This window comes from Rhizophagus irregularis, chromosome 13, assembly GCF_026210795.1.
Source record: "Rhizophagus irregularis chromosome 13, complete sequence".
NCBI lineage: Eukaryota > Fungi > Glomeromycota > Glomeromycetes > Glomerales > Glomeraceae > Rhizophagus > Rhizophagus irregularis.
Window position 1 is genome coordinate 121,538 of NC_089441.1, and position 14,395 is coordinate 135,932.

Here is a 14,395-nt window from a genome sequence, read left to right on the forward strand (position 1 = left end):
TCGATATAATTATCAAACCGTATTGTTACGATATCATTTAAAAATCGTGATGTTATCGTGAAGATGTTGCGATGATGTTGAAAATGTATCGATATAATTATCAAACCGTACTGTTACGATATCATTTAAAAATCGTGATGTTATCGTGAAGATGTTGCGATGATGTTGAAAATGTATCGATATAATTATCAAACCGTACTGTTACGATATCATTTAAAAATATTATTTCATTTAAAAATATTATTAAGATATCAGGACGACATTTACACAGTATCAAGATGATATTTGACAAGAATTTTGGGTCATGAAAAAATTGTGAACCGTAGGTACTAGTACATTCAATAATTTTTATTAATTGATAATGCCGTATATATTATTAATATGCAATTATGATGGTCAAAATGAAAAATAAAAACAACGTATCGATATCATTGTTATTACAGCTTGAAGTAGTCACGTTCCATCATTATTGATTCACAATTGTTGAATTGATAAGTATTGCGAAGTTTAATCGTACTTGGTAAATTATGTAGGCGCATCCCTCTCTAGTAACATAAAACAATGCGACAATATCGGTATGACAATAATATTATAAATGTTGAATTGATGTAAGTTTCCTGATTACGACGCACCTGGTAAATTACTTCTCTCTCCGACAGTTAACATAAGACACTAATATTATACCAAATACTGAATTGACAAGAGTCTGTATTACATACAACGCAAGTTTCTGCGAAATTAAAGATAAGTACCTGGTAAATTAGACATCTCTCTCTCTCCAGATGGTTAACTGTTATGACACTAATATTGTATCGAAACTTTGTGACAATTGTTAAATTAATAAGTACACGGATTATGGTGCAAGTTTCTGCGAAATTAAAGATACGATCGTACCTGGTAAATTAGACACATCTCTCTCTCCCCGGATGGTTAACATAAACCAACGTGACGATATCGTTATAACATAATGGAGTAGTTACGCACAACATTATCGGATTTCGTCACAAATATTAAATACTACTAGGATTCACCTGTTAACTACATTAGCAGTTAATGGTTAAAACCTAAACTTGAAATAAAGTAAAAATTTAATTATTTAAATTTTTTCTTGATGTTATTCTTGAACATGCAACATATAGTTGTCCATGAGAAAATACAGGAGTTGAAGATACAAACCAACCTAATTAAATGATAGTTCTTAAGATTTATTAAAGTCATTGCAAATGCTGGTTGTTAATCCTAAAAAAGATGCATAAATTAAAGTACTGCATTTATAGAAATCAAACGAAATTTTTTTTTAAAATAAAAATTGGTCTCAGAACACTTGACCAAGATTTTCAACCTTAAGAATCAAAAAATGCAATAAGTGGGTTGAGCTCATCCGGCGGGGCCTACCTCATTAGAGTGTCCCTTAGGTCGTCAGCCATTAACACCCAACTGCCTATGACCAATGATACATCACCACTACCTTCTGATACCACAAGATCCCAAGTATTACATAGGAGCACGGCGCTTTCGCTATGTGCATACCCTGCCTCCATGATACGGCCTACCATATAGAGGTCTTAAAAATGGTGCATTTCATCAGCGGCCAAAAAAAAACCCTCAAATGATCCCCCAAGTACAGTAGTACCTTTTGTGAAAAAATTTCAGGATAATCTCTCTTTCTTTTCGTTCCTTTGTTTTCTCTTTTTCATTTTTTCACAATGGTTTTTTTCTTTTTTCTTCTTCTTTCCCTTTATTCTTTTTCTTTGGGTATTGATATGAAAAAAAATTATTATAAAAAGGTAAAAACTATTAAAACTGAACGCGTAATTATTTTTGACGCGTTATATAAATGTCAAAGATAGTTTAACATAACCCAGCGAGAGCAGAATATGTACCTGTCGTACGCCGAAATAAAAATAGACGCGCATATACAGTGGTCTGACTGTAATTGTTAATATGAATATATTTTTTTGAATAAATTATACTGTTGATAACAAAAACTGTCAAAATGTTTTTCGGTATTAAAAAAAATTGAATAGAGAGATGTAGACGTAAACATAATCGTGCGAATGTTTAACATGTCTAACAAACAATGATTTGATTGGATAAAAATTGCAAAGTCACGTGCCTAATAAATTCATGAATACGATATCAAACGATATCGTAACGATATCGTTATCTTTATTTATTTAATAAATCACGTTATCATAAATAAATATACCGAAAAGAATCATTGTACTGCATAATAAAGCTATATAGCCGTAAAATAATAATTATTTTTTATCCACAAATCAATTTTCGTATCATAGACAAAGTGAACTTTCTGTACGTGGTCAATTATTGATATCGGGAAGATTCTTCTCCAGCGAATGTCTTGGCTTGTCTGAATGCGAAAAAGAGGACATTTCAATACGTTGTGAATTCTGTTAATATTGTCAAACCAATCAATAGTAATAAAGGCATAATATTTATCATCATTGCCTTTGTATTTGAAGATCCCTTTTATAATCGCATAACATTCACCACTGTCTTCCTCGTGTATTGTTACGACGTCACCAATATGAAGATGTACTTTGGAAAATACGCCATCGCTTTCTTCCATAGTGTATGTCGCCAATTCATACCAGCTCATTTGAGAATATATAAGAGCTGACTTTTGTCCAATGTCCATAAATGAAAGAAGCAGCTCAGATTTGAAATTTGGCAAATTTTTCATGATATTTTCGCGATCCTGACGGGATAAGCTCCTCTTTAAGATAATATTTGTAATAAAATCCACTGGAGATGAAATCGCTATATAAAATAAAAATACGTTAATAATTGCGGAAATATTATTATTATAAAATTGTAATACAAACCTTCTTCATTTCCTTTCGGTTCTTGTTCATTTGATACCTTGTCTTCAGTAATATACCAATTAGTCAATAAATTTCTAAAATTTGAGGACATAGTAGCGAAACCTCTACAAGGTTGTGATAATCTTTGATCTGCGCCTCCATCTACTAAATGACGAATTGCAAAGAGCGTAGTATACCGCTTTAACAAGTCTAGCTCGACATTCTTGCAATTTGTTCGTGGTACCATTGCTTTAAAGATCCGATGCACCATCTCTTTGATACCAACTTGAGTGTTTATAAGAGTACCATAAGTCCTTGCATGCACCAGCAAGTGGATATTGATATGCAGGTTTGGTAAGTTAGCAAATTCAGGGAAAACCTAAAGCCACATTATTAAATAATATTTTATATATTGATAAATAAAAAATAAAAAATTATATAAGAATTATGAATAATTGTACCTTTGGAAGAATTTTCATTTCTTCTTCAAGGCATTTTTGTAATTCGTCATACGAATCTAATGTAAACTTGCTTTCAAAAACTATCCTCATTGCTTTTGCTACATATACCCAACAAGCAATTATTACATTTTTCGCCATGTTAATGCGTGATTCTTGAATTCGTCGCAGAATGCTTCTGGATTCATTTTCCTTTAAGCTTGATGATTCTAAAAAACTATTAAGTATAAAAGGCATTATCATAGCGAGCCTAAGATAGTCAGACATCATGAAACTAGCATTGTGGCTAATTGGATTTGGCAAACGAGACCATTTTTTTGGTTTCTATAAGTTCTTCCAGGCTTTGATAAACTCGTCCTCTTCTTTTTGTGAAAATAATTCGCACCTGTGGAAATCAAAAAGCTTTATTAAAAGATTTTGTTCGTTACATATCTAGCTAAAGTTAATTAAATTCTAAGATCATACGTTAATTTAAGAAGTCGTCCAATCTTCCCAGCAGTTGCATGATATACATCTTGAGGTGTCTGTAGATGCCTTTCTCTTAGCAGCCTATCCAAAATGCTAGGCCTTGTTCTTAGTCCGAACTCAGTACAAAGTCGTCTTTGCCTTGTGGTAGCAGGTTCATCAAATATCTCTTTAAATTGATCGTCAGTGATGTGATGATATCTTGATGTTGCTGGTACATCCTGAGAGAAGTTGGTAAGTGATTCTCGAGAGGCTGTACAAGTGCGGCAACCTTTATTGGCATTATGTCGTAATACACCACACATGTCATTCCCTTGTGGTAAATCAGCAGTTACGACACCTAAACCGGCTATCACCCAAGCATCTTGGCCATTCACTTCCATTAATTTTCCTTGTTCGAATTCTTTCATTTCAGAAATGAATGGCAACATGAATTCATTGAAATTACCACCGAAAGGAACAAACCCGAGAACAAAGTGATTTTTGAGCAACTTTCTTTGACGGGCAGGCATATTTCCAAACTGCACATAAACACCTCCTAACGAATGATAAACATTCCTAAATGTTCCAAAATCATCGTAGTATATGTCCAAAAACAGCTTATAAACCGGAATTGTTGGAGATGGTGGCTGCCTTATGGAAATATATTCTGAAGGATGTTGATAAGAGAACGTTGCATCACGAATGCGCCAGTGTGTATGATGTTTATAAAGTATTTCGGTAATTCGTAGTGTATCTGCAGCAACCTTTTCGGAAATTTGTGATGTTGTTATTGTCAAGAATGGTTCATCTTGTAACCAAACTTCTCCGGAAAGAGAGCGATTTTGTCTTAATTCTCCCTTAAAATTTCCAGGCAAGTCACTATAATCTAGAACTTTTTGGATTCTCAGCCGATACTGTTGGTTCTCTTCATTTAATAATATCGCTCTCAATCTGCCAAGTTTTCGCTCATTATCGTAATAGTAAACAAAATCGCCACATTGGTATATCTCTATTATATACATATGAAAAAAGTGTTAGTCTCTTGTACTTTATTGCTTCGCCTCTCTACCATCAGCTTGCATTTAATAAATAATTACCCCCTGATATCATTAATTGTTCTTGACCGAAAAGAGGTGACTCTGCCCATAAGGTACCATGCCAGTACTCGGATTTTGTTTTTGAATCGACACCAGCACCAAAATACATTTCCTTTAATAGTGATGGGTTGTTAAGAACATTCCAAATGATATCACTTATTGAAAGTTGATATGCCATCTTTGAATCCTTTAAAGTTGATGGTGTTTTTTTTGATGAAATTGAGATAGATTTTGCTGATATTGAGGGGAAGAGGAAGACGCTCCCTCCATGATTGAAATCTCCGAATATTCTTTACAATATGATCTCTATTAAATTCTGGTCTCACGATAATGTCAACAAGATCTTCATATGCATTTGTTGAAATATTATGTTTATAAATCCAACAAAATAAGGCAGCAGTAGTTAAATTTTGAAAATATGGAGCAAAATCACCATCAAAAGATGGTAACTTATCTTTAGCCAATGCTTCATCAACGAATAGCTTTTCTTCTGAGATATCAGAATCATGTCTTTCTTCATTATCTGACGACATTGTTTCATAATCTTCATCACTTTCTAAGGACATTATATAATCGCTTTCTGTTTCATTCTCTGATGATGTTGAAATCATGTTGGTATCACCTTCTTCATTATTGCTTCGTTGTTCTAAATCATCATCATTATCGTTTCGTTGTTCTAAATGATCATTATCGCTTCGTTGTTTTAAATGATCATCATTGCTTCGTTGTTCTAAATCATCACCATTATCGCTTCGCTGTTCTATATGATCATCATCACTTCGTTGTTCTAAATCATCATCTCCGTCGCCATATTCATTATACTCTTCGCCACTAATATTATCATCTTCAAAATCTTTTTGTACCATTTTTTCATTGTCATCATTATCCGATAATAAAAATCTGTTGGGCAACCTTCTAAAATTATTACGGATACGAAAAGGTATTGCAGCAATATTCGCTTTTCGAGGTTTATTTCGTAACATGGCTATGACAATAATTATAATAAGGAATAATAAAATGAAATAAAATCATAAATTTAAAAAATGTCCATGCGCGTTTGTGTATTTAATTCATTAACTGCTTTTATAATATTTTCAATTGGATATCATAGTATCGTGACCGCAGCACATAAACGGAAATTTTGGGTTAACAAATTTCTTAACGGTTACATTAGTTCCTTGTCCGTGGTGCATTAACGGAAATTTTGGGCAATGATCTGGTTACATGTAAAGAAATTTTGTATGAAATCGTGACCGCAGGACATAAACGGAAATTTATATTACGAATTTCACGAAATTTTGAGAAAAAAAAATGTCAATGGTTACATTAGTTCTTGGATCACAGTACATTAATGGAAATCTTGGGGAAAATGATCTAAAATTGACGTGTTAACAACAGTTACATGCAAAGAAATTTTGTATGAATATCGTGCGTGACTGCAGAACATAAACGGAAATTTAGATTACTAATTTCTTAAATTTTGGGAAAATCGATCAGAAAAAAATGTCAATGGTTACATTCGTTAGTTCTTTGTCCACAGTACATTTTGGTAAAATGATCTAAAATTGACGTGCAAAGAAATTTTGTATGAATATTGTGACCGTGGGACATAAACGGAAATTTGAATTGATCGGGAAATTTTCTTAATGGCTACATTGGTTCTTTACTTACAATGCATTGACGAAATTTTGAGGCAATGATCTGATGAGTTGACTTCTTTAACGGTTATATATAAAGGAATTTATATGAATATTGTGACCGCAAGATATAAGCGGAAATTTAGATCATCAAATTTTGGGATAATTGATCGGAAAAAAAATTCGTTAATAGTTAGTTACATTAACTGTTAATGAATTATATAATGAACAACATCGTAACTATAGAAATTTGGGTTAACAAAGCTCTTGATTGATGTTTTGACGATTACATGTAAAGAAATTTATATAGGCTGCTGGACATAACGGAAATTGGGTTAACAAAGCTTTTCTGAAAAATTGACATTACATTTTAAGAATATCGTGATCGCAGCACATTTAGACAAGACAAATGATCAGAAAAAAATTGTTAGCAATTCGTGTTCCGGTTTATATGAAATTTTGATTTTTATGATTTTAAATTATTACGATCAATTATTATGATAAAATCACTAGTGGTGAGCTTTACGGATATATACAATTATAAAATTACATAAGATTTATTTTTTTATTGAAATAAATTGAAAAGAAGGTGAATATAGTAATATTGTGCGGTATTGTAATGAGATATAACTTCATATAATGGCAATATCAATTCTAACAAATAATTTTAAAGTGTTAAATATTTCAAATTATCACAAAATATTAAAGAATCAAATGATCATACTTTTTTCACCATCTGAGCCCAGTCTCCCATGGTCTTCGTTCGGTTGTTACGAGACGGACGTTGCCGTTTCTTTTTAATGTTGGTTTGGCGAAGATCGTTCAATCGGGTTTGTTCTTTTATTAGATCGTCTAGCGAGATCAATATCGTATTATCTATATATGAAAGAAATTATATGAATATTATCATACGTTATTTAATGAATTAATATGAGGTATTTTTTTTTTATACCTGTTTCTTCTCTACTAGGTTTGGGAGAGGACATTTTCTTTCTAACTTTTTTTTATTAGAAATCTAAAAACTCTGATCTGAGATGTGGTATTTTTATATGTAACTGATAAGATATGGACAGTCAAACTTTAAAAAAATATCAATTGAATTCTTTGGGAAAAAAGTACAAAGTAATTTTTTTTATAATATTACGACTGTGATATCATGACTGCACTACATAAAAGGAAATTTGGGTCAACAACTTGTAAAAGTTTTTTTTTAAAATAATTCCGAGATAGAGAATTAATGTAACAAATTCTGTCAATGCGCTGCAGATAAAAATCAATGTAATCATTAACAATTTTTTCTGATCAATTATTGATCTAAATTTCTATTTATTTATTGCGACCACGATATTCATGCCAAATTTTTCAGATCATTACCTAGATTCCACCAATGTGCTGCAGATAAAGATCTTTTGCAGATAAAGAATCAACAGAACTGTTGACAAAATTTTTTTCCGATCAGTTTTTTGATCTAAATTTCTGTTCATGTCCTGCGATCACCTTACATGTAACCGCAATTTTTCCATTGCCCATTAATATTGCACTGTTAAATATTTAATATAATATTTTTTCTATTAAGATTAAAAGAATAGTTAATAATTTATTATCAATCCTAATTATTAAAATAAATATATAATATATTAAACATATAAAAAATGTACTCTATTTAAGTATTAGGACAGCATAATATAGTACGTACAGTATAATTCTTCAACCCTGATTATGTAACCATTAACAAATTTTTTCTCCTGATCAATTATCCCGAAAATCCGTTTATGTCCTGCGATCACGATATTCATATATAGCTTCTTTACTTGTAACCGTTAATATTGCTCGAAATTACCATTAATGTTCTGCGGACAAAGAGCTAATATACCCATTAAGGATTTTCCCGATCAATTATTCCAATAATTTGAAAATTTTGTTGGCCAAATTTCCGTTTATGTCCTACGGTTACGATACTCATATATAATTTCTTTACATGTAACCGTTAAGACATCAAATTTTCCCAAAATTTTCTTCATAAAGAATCGATGTAACCATTAACAAATTCTTCCGATCAACTATCCAAGATTTAATGTAACCATGAACGTTTTTTTCGAGAATGCTAACCCAATTTCCTTTTATGTGCTGCGGTCACGATGTAATTTTTTCTTAATATTAGGAGAAATCTCTATAAATAAATAAAGATAATGCTGTATTCGTTTCGTCAGGAATCACCTATTTCTTTACGTTGCTACTAGCACAATACCAATAAGTACCATCTTGTTTGTTTATCATGACTAAACGCAGAGGAGTAACAGGAAAAGGTAATAAAATTATATTTTTGATTTGAAATTTTATATAGTAATTGCGCCTAATACTATTATAATGATACCTAAAAGACAAGGCAACAAAAGCTGCAAAGACTACAAAAACTATTCGTACATATGTTGCCAACTCTTCACGTGATTATAATAAGGAAAGAGATGAAAGAAGAGAGGAAGGAAGTGAACATGAACAAGATAATTTACATGGACAAGATGTAGATATTGGAGAAGGTAATAATAGACAAGATGATGATATTGAAAGAATTATTTTGGGTAAATACCTTATAATAATTGTTTTATTATTCAATTGAAATGATATTTCTACGAATTTATTTAAAAATAAATTTACTTCGTTATAATGAAGATATGCTTCCAGAGCAAGAAGAAAGAAATATTGAAAAAGAAAGAAGAGAAAATGAGAAGAAAGAGATGGAGAGGAGAGAGAGAAAGAGAAAGAAAGAAAAAAAAAAAAAAAAAAAAAAAAAAAAAAAAAAAAAAAAAAAAAAAAAGAAAGAAAGAAAGAAAGAAAGAAAAGAAAGAAAGAAAAAGAAAAAGAAAGAAAGAAAGAAAAAGAAAGAAGAGAAAAAGAAAGAAGAGAGAGAAAGAGAAGAGAGAGGGATAGGAGAGAGCAAGATAAAGAACAAGAAGAAAATGAAAATGATGAAAGCGGTAAAACATAAAATCTGAACATAATTAATGAATATAATTTTATTCTCATTTAATATTACTTCTAGAGAGTGAAGAAGAAATTCCGGTTCAGTTTGGCGCAATGACCAATCAATTGCAAATTTGCAATTGGTTGGTCTTACATCCAAGTGTGCTACATTTGGCAAACAAAATGCTTGATGCCTCGACGAAGCAGCCATCAACAAATTTGCCACTAACCACCTCGACTTCGTCATCATCTGACAACGTAAAGTCCATTTCTTATTTTGGTTGTTACATTCTTACCAATTAAGAACAATCGTTATTACACAGCAGAATTACTGATGTATTATGTATTATTGATATTATTACTATTTAGGATAATTATCGTCTTATTGACGAAGAAATGAAATGTCTTTTTTTGCGAACTAGAAATCCGCCCGATCATGCGTTTGATAAAATAACACAAAAAATTTTTGGGCATGATGCTTATCAAAGCGTGGCGAAGTCAATTAACGAACGATATCGTAAATCATTTTCCGACTATCGATATCAATTGAAAAATGTACTTTCAACATTAGTAAAAGAATTTCGACAAATTGTAGAAAGGTGATCGATACGTTCATATCGTTATGTTGTTTTTACTACAATGATTTAATGATTTAAAATTTTTTTCTATTAAAGTGAATATACGGAAAGTTCAGATCCTACCGACGAGGAAGTAAACAACTTCATATCACGTGAGGTGGTTTTAAAGAGAATCTTAAGCCGATACGTTTCAGCCATCGATTTTACAAAATTATCGGAAACTTCACTAGATAAATTAATAGAATTCTCCAGAAAATGCTTCAAAATAGTCTGGGTTGAAACTGAAAGCGCAAATATCAAAGAAAAGGTTAAGGAGTTAGATGTTATTACAGAAGATCTAGAAATTCCTTCCCGTAGCGGAAGAAACATTGCTAGCTCTTTAAAACTCCATCTTTTTTCATAAATACAGTACATATCACATAAAAGACCGTGATAACATTGATATGTTTTTTATTCCTTTATTATAATAAAGATTACAATATATCATATTGTTTTAAAAGTTTATAGAATGTGACTTCACAAGTTAATAAGTTAATGTCGTAATAACTTCACTAACACAATTTGACGCTAAAATATAACTATTAATCTGTTATTTATGTCATTCTCTAAAAATTATTTTTTTATCGTAACCTTGACCTTATAATCATCAATTATCATAACTGTAATCATTTTCTCATTTAATTTTTGATAAAAAAAAAAAATTAACAATCTCTTAACGCAGTAACAATTAACATGTATATATACATACATAACAGGTCTTACAGTGATCGTACAAACCTTATTAGGGAATAGCACAATCAATAATCCAGTAATTTAGTAATAAAGAGTAATCAATAAATATCCCTTAAACAGATAATCGCATGTGGTAGAGTAGTTTGAGATAGGAAATCCGCATCGCAGCGGGTCTCTGGTTCGATTACTATGTATACCTTATGGCGATTATTATCGTAGAGTTCTAGCGGGCGAAAATTTCCCCATATCCTCCCTGATAGGCGAAAATTTCCCAGTTAAACCTTTACAAATATTTTTTTTTATTATTTACTGGCAAATAAAACATATTTTACACGATATATTATTAATACGAATTTGATTATTTTATGTATTTATTTCAATATTACAAAAATTTCTTTTATTTAAAAAAAATGAGAATAGTAAAAAAAATAATGAACTACTAGATTTCTTTTACTAAAAAATGAGAACAATTCATTAATTATAAAAATAAAAATCATTAAAAATTGCACAATACCTAAAAAATTACTAACTTGATTATGTTTAAAGTACTCATCCATGCTTTTAAAAGATGTCGGTGACAATTGTGATGATGATGATGATGATGGTGGCTGTGGTGGAGATGACAGAGACGATGATGATTGTGCTAAATAACTCTTTAATTCAAGCTTATATATCTCTTCTTCCTGACTTGAGATTTGATTTGAAAAAATATCGATCCACTTCAATAGATTTGTGTTTTCACGCTCAGTTTTGTCTAGCTTGGAAATCACTTGTTCACCGGCTGTCTCAACAGCTTTTTGGAAATCCTGGAGCTGTATCTGGAGATCAGATATTTCAATTTCTTTTTGTTTAAATTTTTTATATTGTCGTTTTTTTTGTCTACGCCAGGCCGTTTTCCTAGAATGTAATGATGGTTTTCCTATTATTAAATGAAAAGAAAATTACCTTTTTTTTTTATCGAAAAAAGATGTTATTTATTATTGGGATTCAACAATTTTGGAAATTGTCCAATTGTACTGTCGTCAAAATTAGTTTAGTACAACGTAAAGATCTCGTGTATAATTCCTGTTTCAGTAACTACAGTAGTTCAGGGTTTTTTCCCTTCGGGAAAAAACCATCCCATGAAATTATACCCAGGAGCGTGTGACTTATGGCCACTGTATTATCACGTGTATGATTATTATTATTTAAAGACTACATAAAAATTTGATAAATCCATAGAAGCCGCAATATTATATCTCGAAGAGCTTGGAAAATCACAAGTAACTGTGAAAAGGCTTCCGTAAAATGAGAAAAATTTGTCGTGCGCATCTTATAAATTCTCAATACAATAAAACCCAAAGATGATGAGATTTTAAGTGCGCTCTCATTCTCCTCCGTTAGTATTTTCCTTAATTTGTCGATTCTTTAGATTTACATTCGGCTTAATCTTCTCTTTACTATTTTTATATTTAATGTACCTTTCTACTAATTTCTTCCAAAGGACGTTACGCAAATTATTATAAATTTGTAACACGTCAGCGTATCCTTAAAAAGAATTCATCGATCCACACAATTCAGGCAGCATTACTCAAGCTCAAATGGCACGTTTGCTTTTTGAGTCGTACAAATCACTACCGAAGTGGATTAGAAAGATAATTTTCGGCGAATTGAAGCCATTATTTAGGAACGATGTACTTGAACGATTCGTCAAATCTAATTTTGAAAAATGATCAAATTTCCAGATATTTTAATGGTAACGATAATCCAGCTTCAACAAGCTTTTTTCAATATCATCCCTAATAAATAAAATGTTAGCGTTTTTATGATATTAGGTACTATAATAAAAAAATTATCTTTTATCACATTTTATTTACATTGGAGTGAAGAAGCGCAATTATGCAAGACGGGTCACAATTTTTTTTTATGATAATAATAATATAATAAACTTATAATACACTATAATATAAAATAAAAAAAATATGCTATAAATTTTCGTATAAGTATTATACTTAAATTATTGAAGAATCAGATTTCCGATCATGTGTTCCAACATTCAGTTGCTAATATCAAAATAATATTTTGATGATCTTAAAAAATTTTGTTAAAAAGACAATATACTTATTTTGGTCATGTAGAAAATAATCAAAATTATATAACGATTGTTACCATCATAAAAAGTTATTGTGGCGAAGCAAAATTATAATTATACTGTTTATTTCCACCTCCTGAATTTTCTACTAACATAGTAATTTCATCTGAAGGATTCATGTGTTAAAATCCATTTCAGTTTGTTGATCCCCAAAATTTAATTTTTCGTTCTCACTACTAAGCATATTTAGTATTCATGTCATATTAAGGTAAGTTGCGCTCTCTGTGTTTATGAGAGAGTTTAACTTTAGATGCTTGAGAGGGTTCAAGGAACCCGTAGTGTTATTAGGAAACCAATATCAATACAATTTTTTTTTGCAAAAAAAAGTTTTTTTGCTAATAGGTGTATAAACACGATATGGAATTTTATTCGATCACAAAGAAAAAAAAGAAAAATTGAAAAAAGATTCTACTCGATCATGATTTAATTACAATATCCGTAATCATATGATGAGATTAATTTCGAAAAAAAGAAAAGTCTAATTATTGACTCAATCTAATCTATTTAATTTCGAAAAAGAAAAAAAAAAATTCTTTTTTCCATTGTTTTTATTGTACCGTATGATTTTTTTAAGGAAAAAAAGTAATATAATCACGATATGAAAAAATTACTTGTTCATGATTTAATCACAATGTCCATCATTATATTAAATAATTAATCAGATTTTTTTTCCCTTAAAAAAATCTGTATTATACGATGTAATAGATCAATGGCAAAAAATAATTTTTATTTTCGAAATTAACCGTATTTTTACTCGATCATGATGTGGTAAGATTAAAATTATTTAAATAAAAAAAAATTCAATTGAAAAAATTTTTTGACCCACATTTTTTAACTCATAGAAACCATTATCAAAAAATGTCTTCTCAAGATCGTAATAAGCCTGTACAAGAAAAAGAAAGTCATAGACGGAGCTCTCTTATTAAGCATTGGGAACCTTCGCAACCGCCTTCGCAATCGCCTTCGCAATCACCTTCGCAATCGCAATCTCAACCTCAATGGTCACAACAATATTTATCTCAATCATCTCAACTTTTACCTTCCTTACGTTCGTCACAGCAACAGTATCCATATCCCTCTCAACGTTTTTCGTCACGGCAACATTCTCCATACCCCTTGTACCCATACCCCTCGTCACAACAACAGTCTCTATACCCCTCGTCACAACAACAGTCTCCATACCCCTCGTCACAACAACAGCTTCCATACCCCTCGTATTCCTCACAACACTTGCAGCATCCTTCAACACAATTACTTTCTGATGAAGAAATTGGTCTGTATTATTATAATATTCGGTATTTGAAGAAATCTTCAATAACAGAACAATAACTTGTAACGTTATTTCTATCATATAGATAATTTACTTGCTACACTATTTCTACAAATCGAGGACATCATGTCCAGAGCCGTTAATCCTGTTTATGTCCGACAATCTATTGCAGAACGCTTTGCCATGACGCTCCCTGAACATTTACATGATCAAATCGAGCAGATGATCCACAGAGGCAAGCGTTCTAGTGAAGAATGAA

General features: G+C 30.9%; 5 protein-coding genes across 5 annotated transcripts; 2 read left to right on the plus strand and 3 right to left on the minus strand.

Annotated features, from left to right (window-relative positions):
* Nucleotides 1-3,259: 3,259 nt before the first annotated feature.
* On the minus strand, nucleotides 3,260-3,520 carry OCT59_004668 (uncharacterized protein; the record flags this gene model as incomplete). Its single annotated transcript, XM_066137840.1, has 1 exon — nucleotides 3,260-3,520. One exon carries the CDS (start codon nucleotides 3,518-3,520, stop codon nucleotides 3,260-3,262), a length of 261 nt encoding a protein of 86 aa, XP_065997044.1.
* Nucleotides 3,521-3,729: 209 nt separating this feature from the next.
* Nucleotides 3,730-5,810, minus strand: OCT59_004669 (uncharacterized protein; the record flags this gene model as incomplete). Its single annotated transcript, XM_066137841.1, has 3 exons — nucleotides 3,730-4,739; nucleotides 4,828-4,939; nucleotides 5,124-5,810. 3 exons carry the CDS (start codon nucleotides 5,808-5,810, stop codon nucleotides 3,730-3,732), a joined length of 1,809 nt encoding a protein of 602 aa, XP_065997045.1.
* A 2,929-nt stretch (nucleotides 5,811-8,739) lies between these two features.
* OCT59_004670 (uncharacterized protein) lies at nucleotides 8,740-10,406 on the plus strand (the record flags this gene model as incomplete). Its single annotated transcript, XM_066137842.1, has 6 exons — nucleotides 8,740-8,770; nucleotides 8,846-9,043; nucleotides 9,281-9,439; nucleotides 9,505-9,683; nucleotides 9,795-10,024; nucleotides 10,100-10,406. The coding sequence occupies 6 exons, from the start codon at nucleotides 8,740-8,742 to the stop codon at nucleotides 10,404-10,406; spliced, it is 1,104 nt and encodes a 367-aa protein (XP_065997046.1).
* A 779-nt stretch (nucleotides 10,407-11,185) lies between these two features.
* OCT59_004671 (uncharacterized protein) lies at nucleotides 11,186-11,858 on the minus strand (the record flags this gene model as incomplete). The annotated part of the gene is made up of 3 exons (XM_066137843.1): nucleotides 11,186-11,188; nucleotides 11,266-11,632; nucleotides 11,851-11,858. The coding sequence occupies 3 exons, from the start codon at nucleotides 11,856-11,858 to the stop codon at nucleotides 11,186-11,188; spliced, it is 378 nt and encodes a 125-aa protein (XP_065997047.1).
* Nucleotides 11,859-13,724: 1,866 nt separating this feature from the next.
* OCT59_004672 (uncharacterized protein) lies at nucleotides 13,725-14,394 on the plus strand (the record flags this gene model as incomplete). Its single annotated transcript, XM_066137847.1, has 2 exons — nucleotides 13,725-14,139; nucleotides 14,222-14,394. 2 exons carry the CDS (start codon nucleotides 13,725-13,727, stop codon nucleotides 14,392-14,394), a joined length of 588 nt encoding a protein of 195 aa, XP_065997048.1.
* Nucleotide 14,395: the final 1 nt, after the last annotated feature.